Raw genomic sequence first — 18,534 nt, 5'->3', positions numbered from 1 at the left:
TTCCTCTAAATGAGGGGAACTTAAAATTGGACATCATACTTCGGCTTATCAACCAAAAACAAACCTGGTAGTTGAAAATTTAAGGCCTTATTGGGGAGGTGAAGGACATTGCTTTGCCTCCCTGGCCACCAACAGGATAGTACTCCTATCTCAAACTGTAGGAAGTAGGGGTTGGTCCCTGACATCAGTTAAAATTTGGAACTGCCAAACCTCCAATGTGAACCTAGATGCTAGATCACAGATGTGACCAGCCATTGTCAGTTCAACCAATATCCATCTAGGATGGTCCCATGGACATCATGGTGGTTGTAAAATTCTCAGCTGCTTCAGAAGATTGATTAATGCGGATTTTAGTCACTTCCAGCTCCTCCATGGTGAGAGCCTTCATCAGTACACTTAGAACTTTTGTAGCACAGTGGGGCATTGGGATTAAGTTGGAACCAGGTTTGGTTTATCCACACTGGAATTCACATATAGGATGCACACATTGCTTTTAATCTCATTTTTGCAGATCTCCTCGTTTTCAGGATTAATGCAAACAGCACAGCCACAGAACTGATGCAGCCTTCCCTCTTTTGGCTTCTGCTATATTGATCGCCTAGTTGCAACCAATTATTGTGTCATGTAACCAGGTTTCAGCATCGCATGAAAAATTTGGGGGCGAGGGAAGGCTCTTGGCTTTAATTATATGATAGACAATTGAAATTTTTGTTTAACACTGATCTTTTCATTTAACAGTAGGAACCAGAGAATGGGGTTTGTGATGCTGACACCCTAATGTCTTGAAGGGAGAAATCAATGAAGTTGAGATTAGAAATTTCTGTTAGTCTGCCATTACATATGATTCCTCTTTGCTTACTACTGCTGTTATTGAGGATCAGAACCCTCACAACTGATCCCTGCACATTCTGCTTCCACATCCTCTACATGTAACATCAGTGTTCAGCTTTCTTGATCAGCAAGTGGTGGCCATCAAAGTGATGCAGCAAAATAAGTACCACAAGATTGGCTTCAAAGGCCGTTTATGCAACTAAACCACCCTCTCCCAACCTAGTATCTCACTGCCCAATGTCCCTATAAAGGTTTCGAGGGGAGAGGGAGGCAACTTTTCCCAATGGGTGAGTTTCAAACACCAAAAAATTCAAAACCATTAATTTCTCCTATCTTGCGGTAGATCTCACCCTCGTCCCTTGCCAGCTCTCTCAATTTTATCCTGAATCTCACAATACTTGCTATTTTTTTAAAAAAGCTCTATTTCATATGACTGCTTGATAATCTCAGGTTTTAATTTTTAACAAAATTAGTTTCTAGCTGTCATGGTTGTGGATTAAAGCTTGAAAACATGAACTGTAAAGCCTCAAAAATCAGAAAACAAATAACAAGAACCCAAAAGATATTGTGGGTTTTTTTTTTAAGTCTCCTGATTTTTAAACCAGTCTTATGATTTTAATGGGCTAAACTTTTTATTTTTTTAACACTTGGAGTTGGCCCTACTAGAAAAAATAGTTACGTTTTATGCCACAATCCAAAAGTAAGCCCTCAAATCTAGGTCTGTTGTTGGAGGGTAGTTCATGGTGAGTAAATAGGGGAGGACCCTTGTCTCTTTCAAAGTATCCTGGTTGGTTGGAAAAAGGGGCAAAAGGCAGGCCCGAGCTCTGTTGGTGCACAGGCCCCCTGCACTTTCTATCAGTTTTTGGAGTTAATGTTGGCTGTGCTAGGTGCGCATATCTAGCATACCTATCTGGCAAATCTAGATACAATTTCTGATGTGCAGTGGGAGGCTCTGCTATTCAGGAAGGTCCTTAAGCACATGCCTAACTTCAAATCCATGTGCATGTCCAATGAAGTGCATACTTGCTGAATCAGTGTCATACTTATACCATGAATACATAAGGTAAACATTAAATAGATTCTTATTAAAGAATACATAAACAATATTCTCATTAAACATGAATTACAAGTACTTACCAAACTTTCTACTGTCAGTTGATAAATATATTATCTAATAACGTTTACCATTTAATGGTATTCATCCAAAAGGAAGTATTTAGACACTGAAATCAAGATAATAATAAATGATAAATAAATATCCTAACAGTTCCTGGGTAAGAGTTAAAATTGTTTTATGATGAATATGCATTTCTTTGTAATTAGTGAGTAAAATCCTTGACCCATTTAAGTTAATGGGAATCTTTGTCATTGACTTGGGATCAAGATTTCACTCAATAAGAATAATGTGCTTGTCTGTTATGAGGGCAGTATAAGATTTATGATGCCCTTAATTATTCATTTTTCCACAGTTTAGTGCTTGGATCTTGCAATTGATGTGATAGGTAATGTTGTTGTTGTCACCTAACAACCTTAACTGGTTATGTAATGAAGTTTTGAAAGTACATTGAGATTTTACCATATGCTAAGCTTAAAAACCACTCTCCGAATTAATAAACCACTCAAGGTCAAAAAAGAACAAAGAAGAGCTAGTGATAACATAACATGTAATAGTGGTATCTGCAACTGGACTAAGTTAAAACATGAAGGTTAAATAATTTGCCTAGTACTTTGAAGGAAAGAAAGGAGGTGTCTTCCATGGAACACTGCTAACTATAACCTCTTCAGCATAGTGATTCACTCTGTGCATATTCCAATCCAAGCAGCATACCTTCCATAATTTAAATGTGTTTCCTCAAAAACACAATCTTAACTTGAGCCAGTACTCTGGGCCATGTAAAATTAGATTTTTTTCTTAATTGTATATACCATAACTGCAGACTGTATATTTCTAGTGTTTCCTGATAGATGAGAGTTGTTAACAAAAATATTTTAAAGACATACTTGATTGTGCTAGGCAGCAAAACCTTAGCAGTAACATTTATTTTGAAGTAGTCAAAGGCAAGCAGATATCCTTCTTCTGATATTTAATTCTGAAACCAAGTAGTATTACTACAAGATCTCTATTTTTGGTTTTCCTTGATAGCAAGTCGTCATGTTTGTGACACAATGTCATTTCTTGTTTCAGAGTAACAGCCGTGTTAGTCTGTATTCGCAAAAAGAAAAGGAGTACTTGTGGTACTTTAGAGACTAACCAATTTATTTGAGCATAAGCTTTCGTGAGCTACAGCTCACTTCATCGGATGAAGTGAGCTGTAGCTCACGAAAGCTTATGCTCAAATAAATTGGTTAGTCTCTAAGGTGCCACAAGTACTGAATGTCATTTCTTGGTATCACTTCACAGATGTTTGAGTTGAGGGTATTTAAAGGGTGAATTACTGCAGAAAGACAAGATTTTCCCAACCCAGCTTTTATTATAGAGGACAGATTCTTCTTTCTGCTGTTCTACTCTAATATCTCCCAAAATAGATTTTGTTCTTTTAATTTTTTTTCATTTATTGTTTAAATATAAATGTTTATGTAGAAATAGGAGGATACCTTCCCACACTCCCCCCCCCCCCCAGATTGTAAAAATTCGATATACTAAGACATACAAATGAAATTGGGGGGAACCCCACTTGATATTCAGTGTAAAATTGTAAACTGTCACTCTCTCAAAACAAATCAAATGAAAAATAATGACCCATAAAAAGCAGAGGAGAAAATCATGGATGGTTACAAGGAGGGAAAAAAAAGGTACTTTCGTGCATTTTTTGATATTTTAAAGGAGGAATAAAAGGTACTGTCCTTGCAGAGTTTTGCACTGAAATAGGGGAACATAAAATGAGGCTTAGCTAAGGTTGTTAGCTTTAGATCAGAAGTCACTGAGTGATTGCTATCTTTGACTTCCAGAATACTTTGTGCTAAAAAGAGATTTTATTTCTAAATTACTGATTTAAATCCACTTTTCTCTACACTCCTTTGCAACTAGTCAAGGCACCTTTAAATCTAGAGTGTTGGGATTTTTTTTGCCTAGAAGTTTTCTTTGTGTCTTTTCACAGCCATTGTTTGTTCTCCCACCATGGTGCTCATCCTTCTGGTCAGAGATTTGAATTGGACTCCTTTCAGAATATGTCAGTGATGCTTTTCTCCTTGGTGGAGGGGGTTGCTGAAAACATATAGCTTCATATCTCATAGCACACTGGTCAGATCTCCTTACATCTGAGAACAAAACAGATACTGTAACTGCATCCATTCTTAAAGATCCACAGATGGTTCATGGATCACTTGGGTGGTGGTGGGGGGAGAAATCACTGTAGTAGGTATGAATTCTGCTTCTAACTTCATCATTTCTTCTCCCCGCCCACCCCACCTCCACCCTCTCAATTCCCCCCTGCCTGTGTTTTGTTACTAATGACATTTCCATGAAAACATCTTTGTTCCTTGGTTCATGTGTTCCTGCTGTTTTTTCCTCTTTTGAAGTCAGTCTTCTGTTTTTATATCACATTTGCTGTACTGATGGCTGTGACATCACAAACACAGGATGTGAGGAGACAACATGAACTGCTAGGGAATACAGATCTTATTTGCACTTAAATATCCTTCCTAGGAAAGAGGAGAAGGGTCAGGTGAGGGGGAATGAAATTATGGTATAGGGTCAAAGTTGTTTCCAAATAGAATATATTTCAGTGCTTTTAATAGGGTCTCAAAAGCTCTTTAAATAAAAAACTGAACGATAGTCACTGAGGTCAGGGAAACTATATTAGAATGCTGTTAGCAGCAGAATCCAAATTATATGTGATTGAAGCTAGCAGTGTTGTGGTCCCTATTCAGTTGGGCCTAAGAAATCATCCTTGTTAAGTAAAGACAGTAAAATCTTTACAATATTGATATTCCTCCGACTTGATGTAACGGTAGACATTGGGAATGAGGTGAATTTTGGGTGGAGGAATAATTTCCTTAGAAATTTTAAGCAGGAATTCCAAATTTTACTAACTCAGAAAAGTGTGTACTAGAAACTACACATTAATGTGGCAAATTCAAACAGGACAGCATCTTGGCACTTGTCATGTCATGTCATGACTTGTCATGTCAGTTTTAAAAAACTGGATTAAAGGAGTAAAATACGTAAGATCAGCTAAACATTGACACTTCTGTTAGTGAAAGCAGCTGAAAGAAAATGTGCACTATTTTTTTCTACAGCATATTTGTATTAAAGCTGGCCTTCTCAGCAGAATGAGAGATTTTCATAAACTCTTTCCTTTCATAAACTCTTTCCATTCATAGATCCTTCAGTTTCATATCACATTCTGGCTTTAAAACTGTCAGTAACTTTTTTTAGGTTTTAACCGTTTCGAAGAGAAAAGATATACCTGTAAACATCCATAAAATGAGAACAAAATCTTCACATTAAACAATTGCCAGTTATTTCACCAAATAGTGTTTTTGGACTGGTTTAAAAAATGATTAGATATTGGCATAATTTAACACACTTTTCTTTTACCTGAAATGTGTGTTTTTTATTTAATTTCAATAATTTATTAATGTGTTGGATTTTTTTGCATGGCTGTGAGGAGGAAAGAGGGCTGATACGTGCTTTATCACCTCTTGGTTGTTGCCTGGATGTAATTTTAGTAACATTTTGCATTTGTTTCGGCAGCGGGTGTGACCTGAAAAAAAATGTTTTTTTAGACTTGCTGTAAAAATAAATATGGCTAATTTCTCTGGAGCTGTCAGTGGGCTCAGTTCCATTGTTAGATCAGTGGTTCTCAAACTTATTTGATTGGGCCCCCCTTCTTTGCGTCTGTAGTCGTTCACGCTCCCCCTCCCTGCTCAAGTACATATTCCACACCCAGCTCTGAAGGCCGAGCGGAGAGCAGCGGCTGCTGCTTGGCACCCAGCTCTGAAGGCAGCACTGGGCCAGTAGCAGCACAGAAGTAAGTAAGGGTGTCAATGTGAAAAATGATATTCATCAGAGAAGAATCTGAGCCCAGGTTGTCTCCCTGTGAGGGAATGGGGGAGAAGGTGAGCCTGAGCCTGCATGGTGGGGCTCCAGGTGTCCCCTTTATCTCCACCTCCTGGGTGTGCACGGCCCTCTTGCATGAGCCCCAGCCCAGCCACAGAGAGCTCTAACCCCCCACCCCACACACACACATGCGCACACCTTGTGCTTCCCTTGACACATTCCCGTGCCTTGTTTGAGAACTGCTGAGTTAGATGGATTTTTCACGAGCAGATACTTTGTCCCTTCTCTTCTGCTTTGTGTGTGTGACTGATACAGTCACTTTCAGACACTGTAAGTGCTCGCTTTGGTGGTTAACTTAACACATGAAAATTTTTGTGACTTTGCGCAAAAGTTTGTCAGTCTGCTTCTAAGATTCATATCCTTGTGGAGCTGTGTTTTCATGGAAAAATACAGTTAGTATTTTACCGCTTCGCTAGCCAATCAAATACTGACCACACAAAGAAAACAGCTAGTTGAAAAAGCAGTGTGTGGTATTTTCCCAAAACAAGCCAAAGAAGTTTTTGTGGGGGAGGCTAGCCACTTTAAAATGGCTAAGTTAAACAACAGAGTTAGTGATAACTTTCTGTAGCTCCCTAGAGTGGAATTTTAGAGAAGGAAGGGGATTAAATTAATGCTAAATGCGTCTTGTTTGACGTGGTCATTTAATTTCAAAGTTAATTTTTTGTTGAAGAATGAGTGAAATACAATTGATGCCCAACTCAAAGGACAGAGAGATTTGGAAGCGAACTATTCATTTTGTATTCACACATTTTATGGCAGTTTGTCTTGTGTTTAGTACGTTTCTAATTCTAGCACAGTAATATATTTTCATTTTCTAAACAAATACATTTAAAAATCACAAGTGCCTGTGAAATATATGAAAATAAGACTTCCAGTACATAATATGTATCAAAACCATAATTTCTCAAGCAGAAAGAATGGGTTTATTGGCTTTGGGGGGAAATCTCCTTTTATGACTTTTACCTCTTCTTCCATGGCTTGTTCTCCATGGCAAGAGCTCATCTGTTTCCTGTCCCTCTACTTTTGTTCATGCTAACCATCAGCACTGGGACAGAAACAAAAAAGTAGATTACTTTTTTACATAATTAGTTATAATTATTAATAGGCCACTTTGTAATGAAAAAAGTGAAGAAAATCACATTTACTTGCTTATTGAAGAAAATGACTATCACAAATTTACATACTCTTTTACTGGTTTAATTGTGCCTTGCTCAAAGTAACGAAATACCTGCTCCTGGATTATACCGAATGGAGGGGAACTCTTATGTTTGGGGGAAACTTTAGCTAATGTCTGTGGCAACCATTTTAGCGCACGCGGAGTTCTTCCTGCTTCAGTATCCATTTTTATTCTGAAACAGTTTTTGATGAGGATTTCAAAAAGTACTTTTTTGTTTCTGTCTGAGTTTCGTAAGCATACATTTAAAAAATTTATCATTATTATTATTAGCATTAGATTATTGCTATATTCTGCATACTGCAACTACCACATTGGAAAGGATTGCTTAGAATCAAAATGGGCTTACAATAAGAACAGAAGACTGGCCGTACTGAGTCAGACCAATGGTCCATCTAGTTTTGGTATCCTGTCTTGCGACAGTGGCCAATGCCAAATGCTTTGGAGGGAATGAGCAGAACAGGCAATTATCAACTGATCCATCCCCTGTTGCCCAGTCCCAACTTCTGGCATTCAGAGGCTTAGGGGCACCTAGAGCATGGGGTTGCATCTTTGACTGTCTTGCTTAGTAGCCATTGATGGACTTACCCTAGATGAACTGATCCAATCCTTTTCTGAACCCAGTTGTACTTTCGGCTTTCACAACATCCCCTGTTAATGAGTTCCACAGGTTCACTGTGCATTGTGTAAAGGAGAACTTCCCTTATATTTGTTTTTCTTCTGCTGCCTATTAATTTTGTTGGATTCTTGTTTTACATGAAGGAGAAATAAAATATCCCTATTCACTTTCTGCACACCATTCATGATTTTATAGACATCTATCATATCCCCCCTTAACCATCTATTTTCTAACATGAACCGTTCCAGTGTTTTTAATCTCTCCCCATATAGAAGCTATTCCATATTCCTAATCATGTTTGTTCCCTTCTGTGTAAGTTTTCCAATTCTAATATATATTTTTTGAGATGGGGCAACCAGTTCAGTACACAGTATTAAGGTGTGGTGTACCATGGATTTATAAAGTGGCATTATGATATGTTCTGTCTCATTATCTATCTCTTTCATAACAGCTCCTAACATTGTTTGCTTTTTTGATGAGTGCTGCTGCACATTGAGCAGATGTTTTCGGAGAACTATCCATTATGACTGCAAGATGTCTTGAGTGGTAACAGCTAATTTAGACCCCATCATTTTTTATGTATAGTTGGGCTTAAGTTTTCCAAAGCACATTACTTTGCATTTATCAACATTGAATTCCATCTGCCATTTTGTTGCCATGTCACCTAGTTTAGTCAGATCCCTTTATAACTCTTTGCAGTCATCCTTGGACTTAACTGTCTTGAGTAATTTTGTGTCGTCTGCAGATTTTCCCACCTCACTGTTCACCCCCTTTCCAGATCATTTATGAATACATTGAACAGCACAGGTCCCAGAACAGATACTTGGGGAAACCTGCTTTTTACCTCTCTCCATTGTGAAAACTCACCATTTATTCCTACCCTTTGTTTCCTGTCTTTTAACCAGTTACTGAGGCATGAGAGAACCTTTCCTCTTATCCCATGATTGCTTAGTTGGCTGACGAGCCTTTGGTGTGGAACCTTGTCAAAGACTTTCTGAAAGTACAAGTACGCTATATCAACTGGATACACTCTTGTCCACATACTTGTTGACACCTGCAGAGAATTCTAATAGCTGTGTTGACTCTTCCCCAACATATTGTGTTCATCTACGTGTCTGATGATTCTGTTCTGTACTATAGATTCAACCAAATGCCTGGTACCGAAGTTAGATTTACTGGCCAGAATTGCCTCTGAAGCCTTTTTAAAAATTAGCGTTATATTCGCTCTCCTCCAGTCATCTGGTACTGAGGCTGATTTAAGCAATAGGTTACATGTCACAGTTAGTAGTTCTACAGTTTCATATTTGCATTCCTTCAGAACTCTTGGGTAAACACTATCTGGTCCTAGTGACTTATTACTGTTCAATGTAGGACAGATCCTCAGATTTGTCACCTAAAATGAATGGATAAGGTGTTGGAATCACCCTTTTGTTCTCCGCAGTGAAGATTGATGCAGAGAATTCATTTAGCTTCTCTGCAACATCCTTGTCTTCTTTGAGTGCTCCTTTAGCACTTTGATTATCCAGTGGCTCCACTGGTTATTTGCAAAAAGAAAAGGAGTACTTGTGGCACCTTAGAGACTAACAAATTTATTTGAACATAAGCTTTCGTGAGCTACAGCTCACTTCATCATTCAGTGGAAAATCCGATGAAGCTCACGAAAGCTTATGCTCAAATAAATTTGTTAGTCTCTAAGGTGCCACAAGTACTCCTTTTCTTTTTGCGAATACAGACTAACACGGCTGCTACTCTGAAACCTGTCATTATGCAAGGCACTGAATTTAGCTGTATGGAGTGGAAATCTATCAACTTCATGAAAAATCTCATACAGATACAGACAGACATCATCTTCCTTTCCAAATGAAAACAGATGGACATGATACCAAAAGGACTGAAGGTAAAAAATCCATTACAATCTACATACCACACAGACTATGCTGACAGCTTGTGCCACACGCTCTCAAAGAAAAAAAGGTATTTTCCACTGAATGCATCCAATGAAGTGAGCTGTAGCTCACGAAAGCTTATGCTGAAATAAATTGGTTAGTCTCTAAGGTGCCACAAGTACTCGTTTTCTTTTTGCGAATACAGACTAACACGGCTGCTACTCTGAAAACTGGTTATTTGGCAAGCTTACTGCTAATGATGTCCTTAATTTTTGTTGTTGTTAGTTTGTATGTCTTTTGCTAGTTGATCTTCAAATTCTTTTTTGGTCTGCCTAATTATATTTTTACACTTGACTTGACAGAGTTTGTGTTCCTTTCTATTTTCCTCAGTAGGATTTGACTTCCAATTTTTAAAGGCTGCCTTTTTGCCTCTGTCTATTTAACTCTGTTTAGCCATGGTGGCATTTTTTAATCATCTTTTTATTTATTTTTTTTTAATTTGGGGTATACATTTAGTTTGACCTTCTGTTATGGTGTTTTTAAATAGTTTCCATGCAGCTTACCCTCATTTCACTCTTGTGACTGTTCCTTTTAATTTCCATTTAACCAGCTTTCTCATTTTTGTGTAGATATCCTTTTTGAAGTTATATGCTACTGTGGTGGGTTTCTTTTGGTATTTTCTGTCCCTACAAGGCAGTTAAATTTCAGTATGAGTGTCTCTCATCTTCTTGGGGTTTTTTTCTCTCTACTTTCCCCCAAATGTAGACCAAATTACAGTGAAAACATGTTTTGTAAAATATTATTCTCATTTCCTTTCTGGTCAAGGAATGCTCATTACCATAAGTAATGTTATTTAAAGGGGTTTCCTAATGATACAAGCATATTCTTTAGAAGCTATGAATATGAGAAATATACAGGGTGGTATTTTAAGCAGTGTCTGACAAAAGGGCACAGATCAGTTAAAAGAGAACAAGCATAGCTTTTTAAAAAGTGAATATAAGATGTAAATATAATTTGTCTGTACAGTATATGTTGACATTTGTATTATGTATATTTTTTCTAGTTTAGCCACCTACAATATGGTTAGCATCTTATTCTTCAGTATAAATTTTCTTTTCCTTTGTACTTTTACTTTCATATGAGAAGTTTTTCTTTGTTCAGGAAAACAGTGTTACATTGTAGGTTAAAGATCCATGTCTGCAGTTCTTGCTTTCCAAAGTGTATATACTCTGTGAGATATTAAATAATCTGTAACAGAATACACTTTGTGTCTGCTTCAGTGAACCACTATCTTACATTATGACCAATTTGCTTATATGGGTGGTGATGGTCAGGGGAGAGAACTCCTGAAAACCTTAGGAGAACTATAAATTATTTAATCTAGTGTAGTTTCAATAGTTCTTATGCTGGTGAAGTTGTAACTTCTGTTACATTTAATTACTTGATCAGTTGCTTTAAATTGGAGATGAATTCTGTAAAATTACACTTAGGTTGCTTTATAAATGTAGCTACTGAATTAGGGTGGTTCTTAGACATGGGCTCCTCTAAACAAATATATTTGAAAACTAGAAAATGTCCCCACCCTGATCCTGTAGGGCATGTGGGTCTGACTAGATGGAGACGTTTGCAGGATCAGAGCAGTGTGTGTTCATGTGTATTTTTCCTAGTTGAAATGGCTTTGCTCACTTTAAGTTTTGTGTCAGCCAGTTCTTGAAGAGGAGATGGGTAATAACCTCATGCTGATTGCTACTGTGTAAGGAAGGGCTTGATCCAAAGCTGCTTGAAGTCAATGAAAGTATTTCTATGGCCTTTAACAGGCCTTTGGATCAGACCCTATATGTGTTGCTTTACAGTGTGCATGGGCAAACAACATGCTCAGTCAAGGCTTTCCCCAGCATTTCTGGCTGCCATATATATTGAACAAATATTATTTTAATTTATTTATAGTGTAGGGTAAATCTTTTGCTTCTACAGAATATTTGAATAATACTAAAGATATTACTTCGTATTAGCTCTAGGAATTAGTAATGAGTTATGGAGCTTTCACTTTTGGTTTGTTTCCAGTCGTGGTCAAAAGTTGTTAGTATCTGTTGGCTGTTCGGCTGACTGTGTGAAATGAATCGGTGATTTTAGTACCATTTGCAGCGGTCAGGTGTCCACATTGTAGAAATTGCCATCAGACTTGGAACTAAGTGACACCCTTCTTACTAGTCTTGATAAAGAGACCTAAACAAAAATCTGCATGTGCATGATGGCTGGACTCCTCTTGTTGTTACTGGTGGTCTCCCTTCTTCAGTTGAGGTACGTTGGCTGGGCAGTGTGAGGAAATGTTTGTCTGAATTTAATCAATTAATTTTCCTTTTTTTAAAACAGTGTACTTTGCCAAGCCATCTTTCTCATGGCAATCCATCTAGCAAAAAGAAAAGGAGTACTTGTGGCACCTTAGAGACTCACAAATTTATTTGAGCATAAGCTTTCGTGAGCTACAGCTCACTTCATCGGTTGCATTCAGTGGAAAATACAGTGGGGAGATTTATATACATAGAGAACATGAAACAATGAGTGTTACCATAGACACTGTAACCAGAGTGATCACTTAAGGTGAGCTATTCCCAGCAGGAGAACGGTGGGGGGGGGACCTTTTGTAGTGATAATCAAGGTGGGCCATTTCCAGTAGTTGACAAGAATGTCTGAGGAACAGTGGGTGGGAGGGAATAAACATGGGGAAATAGTTTTACTTTGTGTAATGACCCATCCACTCCCAGTCTCTATTCAAGCCTAAGTTAATTGTATCCAGGTTGCAAATTAATTCCAATTCAGCAGTCTCTCGTTGGAGTCTGTTTCTGAAGTTTTTTTTGTTGAAGTATTGCCGCTTTTAGGTCTGTAATAGAGTGACCAGAGAGATTGAAGTGTTCTCCAACTGGTTTTTGAATATTATAATTCTTGATGTCTGATTTGTGTCCATTTATTCTTTTACATAGAGACTGTCCAGTCTGACCAATGTACATGGCAGAGGGGCATTGCTGGCACATGATGGCATATATCACATTGGTAGATGTGCAGGTGAATGAGCCTCTGATAGTGTGGCTGATGTGATTAGGCCCTATGATGGTGTCCCCTGAATAGATATGTGGACACAGTTGGCAATGGGCTTTGTTGCAAGGTTAGGTTCCTGGGTTAGTGGTTCTGTTGTGTTGTGTGTGGTTGCTGGTGAGTATTTGCTTCAGGTTGGGGGGCTGTCTGTAAGCAAGGACTGGCCTGTCTCCCAAGATCTGTGAGAGTGATGGGTCGTCCTTCAGGATAGGTTGTAGTTCCTTGATGATGCGTTGTAGAGGTTTTAATTGGGGGCTGAAGGTGATGGCTAGTGGCGTTCTGTTACTTTCTTTGTTGGGCCTGTCCTGTAGTAGGTGGCTTCTGGGTACCCTTCTGGCTCTGTCATTCTGTTTCTTCACTTCAGCAGGTGGGTATTGTAGTTGTAAGAATGCTTGATAGAGATCCTGTAGGTGTTTGTCTCTGTCTGAGGGTTTGGAGCAAATGCGGTTGTATCGTAGAGCCTGGCTGTAGACAATGGATCATGTGGTGTGGTCTGGAAGAAAGCTGGAGGCATGTAGGTAGGAATAGCGGTCAGTAGGTTTCCGGTATAGGGTGGTGTTTATGTGACCATCGCTTATTAGCACCGTAGTGTCCAGAAAGTGGATCTCTTGTGTGGACTGGTCCAGGCTGAGGTTGATGGTGGGATGGAAATTGTTGAAATCATGGTGGAATTCCTCAAGGGCTTCTTTTCCATGGGTCCAGGTGATGGAGATGCGCTTTTCCACTGAATGCATCCGATGAAGTGAGCTGTAGCTCACGAAAGCTTATGCTCAAATAAATGTGTTAGTCTCTAAGGTGCCACAAGTACTCCTTTTCTTTTTGCGAATACAGACTAACACGGTTGCTACTCTGAAACCTGTCATCTAGCAAAGATGATTAAAATTAAATGGAGGCTACAACTTTAAGGTTTTTTAAAAGGTTTTAATTTATTTAAACATATTTTTCATTGTGCTCAGTAATCTTAAAAAAAAAACTTGTTTGTATTGACTTTTGTCCTTTTCTCTGTGGCAAAAATTGTTTTATGGAGGGTGATTGAACGTAGTAGTCAGATTTCTTTCTTATCTGCTTACAGGGGGTTAATGTAGTTAACACCTGCTGCAGAGCCAGCAGAGAGAACTCAAAAGCACAAAACACAAGATACTTTTTGAGGGGAGAAAGGGGAAGCTTGCCCTGGTAAATGGAAGTTTGTGTGCATATTAGGAGGAAGATATCACACAGTGTTTAAGAACTTGTGTACTTCTGAATCATAACAGTTTTAGAAAAGAACAAATTTTGCATCCTAAACTTCTTGACAATATCTTTTAAATTATCAAAAAGTCTTAACACCTTTTTATATTGGAAGACTAACCAATTATTCTCTCTCTTTCTTGTTTTGCATGTGGTTGCTTCGTGCCTCCCTATCTCCTTTATAGGAAGTAAGTATCTTTTTAAAAACGCTTTATAATTTTGAAAGTATTTTCTAAAAGTGCTTGTTTTGTATGTGTGTGTGTGTGTGTGTAAATTGGTTTTCTTTTGATAACAAGAAATACCCACCTTAAAGACACACATTACTACAGATGAAAGTACTCAGGAATGTTTTTCATAATAGCAAAATAGTTTTCTGCACAGTATAAAATATATGCTTCTAAAGGCAGAAATTTCACATATGCTGATTCATAGTGACAAACGTTTTTTCAATATATAGGTTTAAAACATGTGGCTGTTTTCGAGCCATAAATATCAAGGCATGGTGTGTAACTTGGTCAAAATTGAACGGATTCCGATAGAATTTGACCCAAAGTTTTTTGAGTATCTTCTGTTTGATATGCAAGGAATAAAATAGGGGCAGGGGAAGTCACAAAATGCCTAGGAAAGACCCAGTAAAAGGGGAAAACAACCGTGTAGCTTTTAAAGATATTCTTGGGCATCTGCAGCCTTGACTCTCTCTACCACATACAAGACAGAGTGGTAGCTTGTGAAAAGAGGAGTGTGGCCTTCAAAAAGGAGGGAAGGTTGGAGTGCTCATTATATGTTGCATACATCCCTAGCAAAGTAGGGAAATATTTAGACTCAGTTCCACTCAGCCGACACCACACTGCATGACTGGATCTTTAGTCATTGGGTTTTCAGGATGCAGCCCAGTGCTTTCTGATGATGTATGTGGCAAGTGTCTCCTGAGGATTGTATACAGTTCAACTTTAACACAAGGAGTATTGGTCTGATCTCCACTTCCCCCTCTTCGTGTTCTACAGGAGGGGAGCTAATATAGTTGAAGTTGGCACATCGGATACATGTACTTACTGCTCAGTAGTGGACATGGATTCCTTTGTACTCAGAAAGTGGTTACTATTGTCCATTTACTAATTGGCCAGTATTTGAAGATTAAGATACCTGCTGCGAGAACAGTAGTGGCCATGGGGGGAGAGTTCTATATTTTGAGTTCATTTATCTTGTATTATTTTAATTGCCAGTGATGAGATATCTAAACACAAGTGTTGTGACCAAAATCTCTCTAGATGGACCAGCAGTAGAAATTAGAAGAAAGATGCAAAATGCAAACTTGAATATTATATAGACACACACAACTCTATTTTGTTATTCCATGCAGAGAATTCAGCTGCCTTTGCAATTAGCATCTTCCTATCAGCATCCTGCTGAAATAGTCTTCATTTCTGACAGTTTCACTAAATCGAAGCTCCAAGCATCTGACATAATTATCAGTAGCTTCAAGTTATATCTGTTATCATCTAAAAAATGTAACTTGAGAAAAATGGTCTTGCATTGCTCAGTTAAATGCCATATGTCACGGTATATGAACCAGTAATTCAATAAGAACACTTCTAGAGAAAGGCGTGCATCTTATTTGAAGTCTGTGTTCACTGATCATCAAACAGTAACAAGACATTTTAATGTATTCTACTTTAGCTGTACTTGTAATTTATTCACATTCCTAGACTGGTCACATAGTATTATATCAGCTCAAAATGTAGGATTCTTTTTATTTGCAGGAAAAATAATTTTTTTAAAGAACAAATCCTTCAAAAATGTTCTGTTTGTATGTTTTAAAATTTACCATTTAATATCTGACATGAAGAGCTATAAGCAGCAGGTTTATCTGTAGTATTGGTTTTTAATGGAGAAGCAGTATGTACACTGTCTGAGAGTCAATACAGAGTAAATATTGTGCTAATATGGCACTTTAGGTGACCTATAATAAATTATATTATACAGCTGTTCTGATATGAGAACACCTTATAACTAACTACCTATGTGCTTTTACTGGAACAACAAATAAATGATCATATAATCCATCTTGTCAGAAAGTTAATTTACATACATTATGGAAAAATTCTGCTTTGAGATGCAACCATTGAACTCATTAGGAACAGTGTCCACATCAGAGGACAGAATTTAGCTCCTACCAATAAAATCTACCAGAAACAGTTTTGAATAGGGACCAGTATAATTAAAAAAATTATAATGGACTCCTGAACCATAATTCCTGCAGACTTTTTGATTGTGTAACTGAAGCACATTAGTTTCTGATGGACTTTAAGTTCCAGGCCCAGTATTTTGCTGGGTGTAGCCTCAATCCTGCAAACACACATGCATAACTTTATGCATATGAGTCGTTACACTTAAGTTAGTGGGACTGTTTATGTGGCTAAAGTTAAGCATGTGTGTTTGCAAGATTGGGGTCTATGTGAAGAAACACAGTTGGAAGTTCAGTCTCTAATCATAAGTATAGCAATGTGTATGGGGAGATAGATATGATGACAGTACACCTGTAAACCCTGTAGTTAATTTTAGTTGTTCCATTAATATGAAACAGGATAAGTTTGTGAGCACTCCCTGCACCCTCACTATCCTCCAAATTAACTTTTCAGAATAATATGAATTTAGCCAGATCAAAAATGCTTGCTTTGTTTTTCTCTTGCATGTGAAATCTGGCCCTGTGTATACATCACCTAAAGATATTTGTACAAATTAAACTCTGTGTGAAGGTATTGATTTTATTTGACCATTTTTAAAAGGTACTTCAAAGTGCATTCCAATATGATATTGCATATAATTACTGTGCCACTAAAAGTATAAAATGTGTGTGTGTATGTTTCTATAGTAACTTACGTTGGCCATTTTAGAAAAATACTGTCCTAAGTAACTTTAACTCCTGTAAGTTTAAATATGTTCTTCCTGAGCTCTTTATTATTATTCTTTTGTTGCCTTTCATCCTATGGGATGCAGCTGCCCTTGAACTTGGTACTGTTTTGATCATTCATGTGCAGCAGCCACATTGTCTGTAACATTTTGAAAATGAGGCTTCATGGTGTTGTTTGTGAAGTAATTTCACATAAATATTTGGACTTTGGTTCTTTAGAACGTGGAGCTGATTGCTGTATGAAGAAAAGCATAATTATAATTCACAGACTTTTTGCCTGAAGCCTCGGGGACAGATGCATATGATTAAGTTTGAAACTGGCCTGTTATTGTAATGTAGATGTTTTCAAGGTTGGGAGAGTTTAAAAAAAAAGAAAGAAAAAGGCAAGCATGAGTTTAAAAAAAAAGACAGAGGGAATAGTTTTACAAGAGGCACTCGATCTTGGACTGCTTTATTTTTGCACAATTTTATTTTTCAGTGGAACCTCTCCATTAGCTTGTCTGAATGCAATGCTTCATACTAACACTCGTGTAGGTGATGGAACGTTCTTCAAAATCCCTGGGAAGTCGGGACTCTATGCTCTCAAAGTAAGTTGAATTTTTGCATATAGAAAGTACATAAAGTGGATTAATAGTGCCATGTATGTCTCAATAGATATAAAGGAAAACAAATTAGATTCTGTGGGGAGTAGATGAGCTGAAAGTCTTTTTCTAACTGTTTTCAGATGTCTTATAATGAAAGTAAGCACTGAATGTTTTATCTCAGAAAGAGTATACGTGTTCTTGAATTTGGCGTATGGTAAGCAAACCCTGCTGTAGCTAAAATACAGCTTTTTCAGAGTTGTTAACAGAAAGGCCTTTGTTTTATAAGCAGTGAGTTCAGGAGGATCACTGACTTTCTCATGAAGTAATTGTGTTAATATTTCATTTTTTGAACAGTGGAAGACTTTTGCGAGTTCAGTGTAAACAGCTTTTAAGTTACAGCTCATTTTAAATCAGGAATATAATTACAGTGATAAAATCCTGAGTGGTTTGATACTAAGAGGTGGTGATAGTTGTAGTTGTGAGTTTTTTCTTGTGTGTTGTGTTTTTCTGTTTTGTGCTGGTTGAAAAAAAAATTTTTTTTCCTGATACCCATGATCAAACGATAGTGACTTCATACTGGAGAAGAGGGTGAAGTAGGAGCAAGAAAACAATAATGTGAAATTACAAGTTTGCAGACTAGATTTAATCTATTTAAATTTGGGGGGAAATTCTTTGATATTTGTGATAGAAAAATAATTTTGTACAGTTTAGAAACAATAAAAGCAGTATGGATAATGCTGCTCCTTAAAACTAAAAATGCACTATTTTTTGATTAACGTTGAATGGATTTCAGAATAATCGTTTTCTCATTTGCTAACAGAATAATGTTTAGTTTGGTCTTGTTTTTAAATCTAAAGATATCCCTGGCTCGAAACCAGGTATTTGCAATCATTCCCATGGCTTTTGAGTTCCAGGTTGCTGCAGCTATTTGAATTCAGGAAACAGGCACAGGGAAAAGAGAAACATTAAAGGATTTGTGTTTCTCTTGCAGCACTTAGGACGTTCAGTTAGATGACTAGAATTTTTAAGTGCCAAACAAGTCTGTTCAAACACAAAAAGTGAAAGGAAGTGCACTTTGATTTATAACTTTTTATATAAAAGTCTAAAATGTGACTTTTTACAGGATAACTTGAAAATCAAAAGCTAA

At 37.4% G+C, this 18,534-nt stretch overlaps 1 protein-coding gene across 2 annotated transcripts in view; it reads left to right on the top strand.

The window, feature by feature from the left end:
• ASXL3 (ASXL transcriptional regulator 3) overlaps positions 1 to 18,534 on the top strand; it is a 148,328-nt gene that overhangs the window by 42,658 nt on the left and 87,136 nt on the right. Inside the window, exon 4 of one of the 2 annotated variants that reach the window (XM_074944427.1) lies at positions 17,282 to 17,390. In XM_074944427.1, coding sequence (XP_074800528.1) covers positions 17,282 to 17,390 — 109 coding nt within the window. Of the gene's footprint in view, positions 1 to 16,861; positions 17,391 to 18,534 lie in introns of those variants that run through there. The other variant, XM_074944425.1, reaches the window with a different exon arrangement.

This window comes from Natator depressus, chromosome 2 (genome assembly GCF_965152275.1).
Source record: "Natator depressus isolate rNatDep1 chromosome 2, rNatDep2.hap1, whole genome shotgun sequence".
NCBI classification, from domain to species: Eukaryota; Metazoa; Chordata; order Testudines; family Cheloniidae; genus Natator; species Natator depressus.
Note: the sequence above shows the minus strand (reverse complement) of the source record. Positions and strands in the feature narration are given on the sequence as shown.